We start from the raw sequence: 5,094 nt of genomic DNA, 5'->3' as shown, positions 1-5,094 counted from the left end.
AATCCTGTGGCAGGGAGTTCCAGGGTTTAGCTCTGCGCTGAGGACATTCCGTTCATCCTTTGCTGGGAGTCCCAAGAATTAGAAGGGACCCCAACGTCCGCTCTGGTCCCACCCCCCTTGCAATGCAGGAAACTTTTGGCCCAATCTGGGATTCGAACTCGCAGCCCTGAGATCAAGAAAAGTCTCGCGCTCTGCAAAGGGAGCCACGTATGAATGAATGAATCTTTATTTGCGTCGGCCATAGCAATAAAACAACAATACGATATACGAAGAATAGAAATAAAAAGTCAATGATATAAAATACATCTTAGGGGTTTGAATCAATGGTCAAATAGTGGATCTTATTGTGATTGCCCCAGCTAAAAAACCTTGCCACCTTTGCTGTCACCTGCTCATCTTGATCTGCCAAGAGAAAGGACCCTCCTTCCCTCCCTCCCTCCCTCCCTCCCTCCCTCCCTCCCTCCCTCCCTCCCTCCCTCCCTCCCTCCTCTCTTCCCTTCTCTCTCTCTCTCTCTCTCTCTCTCTCTCTCTCTCTCTCTCTCTCTCTCTCCCTTCTTTCCTTCCTTCTCTCTCAATTTCTCCTTCCTTCCTTCCTTCCTTCCTTCCTTCCTTCCTTCCTTCCTTCCTTCCTTCCTTCCTCTCTCTCTCACAAACTTTCTCTCTCTCTTCTCCATCTCCCTCTTCCCCACTTACTTACTTACCTACTCTCTCTCTCTCTCTCTCTCTCTCTCTCTCTCTCTCCCTTCTTTCCTTCCTTCTCTCTCAATTTCTTTTTTCTTCCTTCCTTCCTTCCTTCCTTCCTTCCTTCCTTCCTTCCTTCCTTCCTTCCTTCCTTCCTTCCTTCCTTCCTTCCTTCCTCTCTCTCACACACTTTCTCTCTTCTCCATCTCCCTCTCCCCCTCTTCCTTCCTTCCTTCCTTCCTTCCTTCCTTCCTTCCTTCCTTCCTTCCTTCCTTCCTTCCTTCCTTCTCCTTCTCCTTCTCTTTCTCTTTCTCTTTCTCTCTCTTGCCCGCTCACTCTCACTCTCGCTCTCTTCCTCCCTCCTCTCTTCCTTCCTCCCCCTCTCTCCCTTCCTTCCTTCCTTCCTTCCTTCCTTCCTTCCTTCCTTCCTTTCTTTCTTCTCTCTTTCTCTCTGTGTTTTACTGCCTGTCTTCCTGCCTTCTCTCTCAGTTTCTTTCTTTCTTTCTTTCTTTCTTTCTTCCTTCCTTCCTTCCTTCCTTCCTTCCTTCCTTCCTTCCTTCCTTCCTTCCTTCCTTCCTTCCTCTCTCTCACACACTTTCTCTCTCTCTTCTCCATCTCCCTCTCACCCTCTTTCTTTCTTTCTTTCTTTCTTTCTTTCTTTCTTTCTTTCTTTCTTTCTTTCTTTCTTCTTTCCTTCCTTCCTTCCTTCCTTCCTTCCTTCCTTCCTTCCTTCCTTCCTTCCTTCCTTCCTTCCTTCCTTCCTTCCTTCTTTCCTTCCTTCCTTCCTTCCTTCCTTCCTTCCTTCCTTCCTTCCTTCTTTCCTTCCTTCTCCTTCTCTTTCTCTCTCTTGCCCGCTCGCTCTCACTCTCGCTCTCTTCCTCCCTCCTCTCTTCCCTTCCTCTCTTCTCTCTCTCTCTCTTCCTTCCTTCTTTACTTCTCTCTTGCGCCTTTCCTTCCTTCCTTCCTTCCTTCCTTCCTTCCTTCCTTCCTTCCTTCCTTCCTTCCTTCCTTCCTTCCTTCTTTCTCCCTCTCTCCCTCTCTCCCTTCCTTCCTTCCTTCCTTTCTTCCTCCTGCAGCAGTTGGATCCTCAAGTTTCAAACGCCGCCGTTGGGCTATTGTATCGGTCGCGAGGAAGCCAACCTAGCTGGATAGGGTTACCATCAACAATAAGCTTCAGAAATACAATCATGCGCTCTCCTCTGCACACCCAGTTTCCTGGGCTGAGCTCCATATACATCATAGAAACGTCGAGTTGCAAAGGGACACCAAGTGGTCATCTATCCCAACCCGCTGCAAGGCAGAAATATATGCAGCCATCCCAGACAGGGATCAAACTTGCAACCTCGGTGTTACCAGCACCACAGTCAAGCCAACAGAGCTACAGTGGGACCTTGGTTCTCAAACACCTTGGTTCCCAAACACCAAAATCCCGGAAGTAAGTGTTCTGGTTTTCTAATGTTTTTCAGAAGCCGGACGTCCGACGCGGCTGTCGGCTATTGTTTCTGGGGCGCCTGCGCCAATCAGAAGCCGCACCTCGGTTTCTGAACATTTCGGAAGCCAAACGGACTTCCGGAACGGCTTAAGTTTGGCGCTTTTGCTCTTTATTTTGCGTTTTTGTTTTGGAGGCTTTCTCAGTTCATTTCTTTTTGTGAATTTTTATCATCTACAATACTGTCTTATTGGGGGTTGGGCTGAATGACCCCTTAGGGTCCCTTGCAAGTTGACAATTCTATGACAGATATGGAGCTCAGCCAGGGCCGGATTTAGGTTTGATGAGGCCCTCAACTCATGAAGGTAATGGGGCCCTTGATATGTCCAGCTGTCCTTTGTCAACAACAAATTGCCGCTGTTTTTTGTGTTGAATCTATGCTATATGGTAATTTATTCATAGGTATCTCAAGCCATTTGCGCATGTTGCCCTGCAACCAGTCCATGCAGAATGTCAGCACCCTGTATATAGAAAGGAGCAAACCAGGGATATATTTATGAGAGCAGGCGGGGCCCATGACTTACATCACAGGAGCCTACACAACACAAAACTCTGTTGCTGCATGTAGGTTCTATTTCATTAGTTTTTATCTTATATTTTGGAAATGTACATTCAGTGTATTTTTCCCTTTAACTTTTTTGGGGGCCCCCAAGAGAGTGGGGCCCTAAGCTATAGCTTGTTTAGCTTATACGTAAATCCGGCATTGATCAGCCCAGGAAGCCGGCCGGGCGAAAGGGAACGAACGATTGTGTTCAAGGCTGTCGTTGGCCAGGGCGACGGGTAACCCTACCCCGGCTGGTTCGCTTTCCTCGCGGCCGATACGGCAGGCTGACGGGAGAAGCTTTCAGGAGCCTCGCTGAGGCCACCCAGTGCCCAAAAGCGGACCGTGGATTCGGCGTTTGCCGTCGGGACCTGGACACAGCGAGGATGGAGCCTCTGCAACAGGAAATGTAAGTTTTCTCCTGTCCGGTGTTTGCATGAAACCGGTGTTAGAAATTAGCCAGTAGCCAGGCGCGTTTTGCAACAGAGTCCAGTTGCGGCAGAACATCTCCGTACGGCTAGTTCCTCCAGCTCTCTCCAGCTAAGCAACTCAGTCTCTTAAGCCAAGAAAGGGTATTCTCTATAAGATTGAATATCAATATACGTATCAAGACTTTGAGATTAGACCACTGAAGGAGCCCGGAAAACTATCTTCAGAGCGTGCTACCTGCAAGAAACAGCTGCAAAATGCCGGCACCCTGTCTCTATCTACAACTCCATCCCCTCCAACGTTTCTCCCCTGAAAAGAGGGACGTCCTATTCCATCCCCTCCAACGTTTCTCCCCTGAAAATAGGGATGTCCTATTCCATCCCCTCCAACGTTTCTCCCCTGAAAATAGGGACGTCCTATTCCATCCCCTCCAACGTTTCTCCCCTGAAAAGAGGGACGTCCTATTCCATCCCCTCCAACTTTTCTCCCCTGAAAATAGGGACGTCCTATTCCATCCCCTCCAACGTTTCTCCCCTGAAAATAGGGATGTCCTATTCCATCCCCTCCAACGTTTCTCCCCTGAAAATAGGGATGTCCTATTCCATCCCCTCCAACGTTTCTCCCCTGAAAATAGGGACGTCCTATTCCGTCCCCTCCAACGTTTCTCCCCTGAAAATAGGGACGTCCTATTCCATCCCCTCCAACGTTTCTCCCCTGAAAATAGGGACGTCCTATTCCATCCCCTCCAACGTTTCTCCCATAGAAAGAGGGACGTCCTATTCCATCCCCTCCAACGTTTCTCCCCTGAAAAGAGGGACGTCCTATTCCATCCCCTCCAACTTTTCTCCCCTGAAAATAGGGACGTTCTCTTCCATCCCCTCCAACGTTTCTCCCCTGAAAATAGGGACGTCCTATTCCATCTCCCCTGAAAATAGGGACGTCCTAAGGAAAAGCGGGACATCAACTCAGAAACCGGGACGGCTTCTGGCAACCCGGGACTGTCCCTGGAAAACCGGGACGCTTGGAAGTTCTGCTAGCCCTGACTGACCTCTCTCCTCCCCCCAGGACACCCCAGTCTCCTCCGGAGCCCGAAAGCTGTGTGGAGGTGTCCGAGCTGCGGTCAGAGGTCCAGTTCCTCCTCTCCGGACGCAGGAGCCCCAAGATGGACTGCATCGTCTGCTACTGCTCCTACGACCTGTCGGGCCGCCTTCCGCGGCGCCTCTACTGCGGCCACACCTTTTGCCAGGCCTGCATCAGGCGACTCCACATCGTGGCCAACGAACAGCGCTGGATCCCTTGCCCCCAGTGCCGTCAGAGCACGCCAGCTCCCCGCGGAGGGGTCACCATGCTGGACCTGGATCTCGCGGCCTTCCTGGCGGTCAAGTCGGAGAAGGACCACCCTCGGGCCGTGGCCAGGCCGGAGATGGAGACAGCCTCCAAGTCGCCCGCCAAGGACCAGCCCGTCACCCAACAACCCGCAGGCCTGTGCCACGAGGCAGTGGCACGGCCGTACTTGCCGCAAAACAACTGCTGCGCCGGCTGCCTCTGCTGCGGGACTACGGCGGATTTCCAGAGCTGACCGGGCGTCGACTGGGCCCCCCAACTGCCCCACATGTTGAAGGGATAGCAGAGGTCAGCTGCCAGCTGCAAGCACCACTTGCCTTCAGGCCGTATTGTCTGAGAGTATTAACAAAAATTATTACTGCTATTTTCATCGATCGAATTCAGATCTCGCGCTCCGTGCCCAGTAAGCCGATGGAGGTGTGTAAGAAGGTTCCTAAAAACGGTTGGAAATGCAAGCAGGATGTTTTCTCCAGCATGTGGTAAACAGAGGGCCTTTTGGGAGACGATATACGACGAAATGGAAAAGGTGTGATGGTACCCAAAACACCCCAAGCTTTTCCTTTTCCTCCCAAGAGATTGCTGTTGTTGTTGAGTCTTAGAGGACTGGAGT

General features: G+C 51.0%; 1 protein-coding gene across 1 annotated transcript; it reads left to right on the top strand.

Moving 5' to 3' along the window:
• Positions 1-3,097: 3,097 nt before the first annotated feature.
• LOC309361077 (RING finger protein 224-like) lies at positions 3,098-4,719 on the top strand (the record flags this gene model as incomplete). Its single annotated transcript, XM_081896027.1, has 2 exons — positions 3,098-3,120; positions 4,110-4,719. The coding sequence occupies 2 exons, from the start codon at positions 3,098-3,100 to the stop codon at positions 4,717-4,719; spliced, it is 633 nt and encodes a 210-aa protein (XP_081752153.1).
• Between the last annotated feature and the right edge of the window lie 375 nt (positions 4,720-5,094).

The sequence above is a fragment of the Podarcis melisellensis genome (genome assembly GCF_964234715.1).
Source record: "Podarcis melisellensis genome assembly, chromosome: 18".
Taxonomy (NCBI): Eukaryota; Metazoa; Chordata; class Lepidosauria; order Squamata; family Lacertidae; genus Podarcis; species Podarcis melisellensis.
This window is presented reverse-complemented; position numbering and strand designations above follow the sequence as displayed.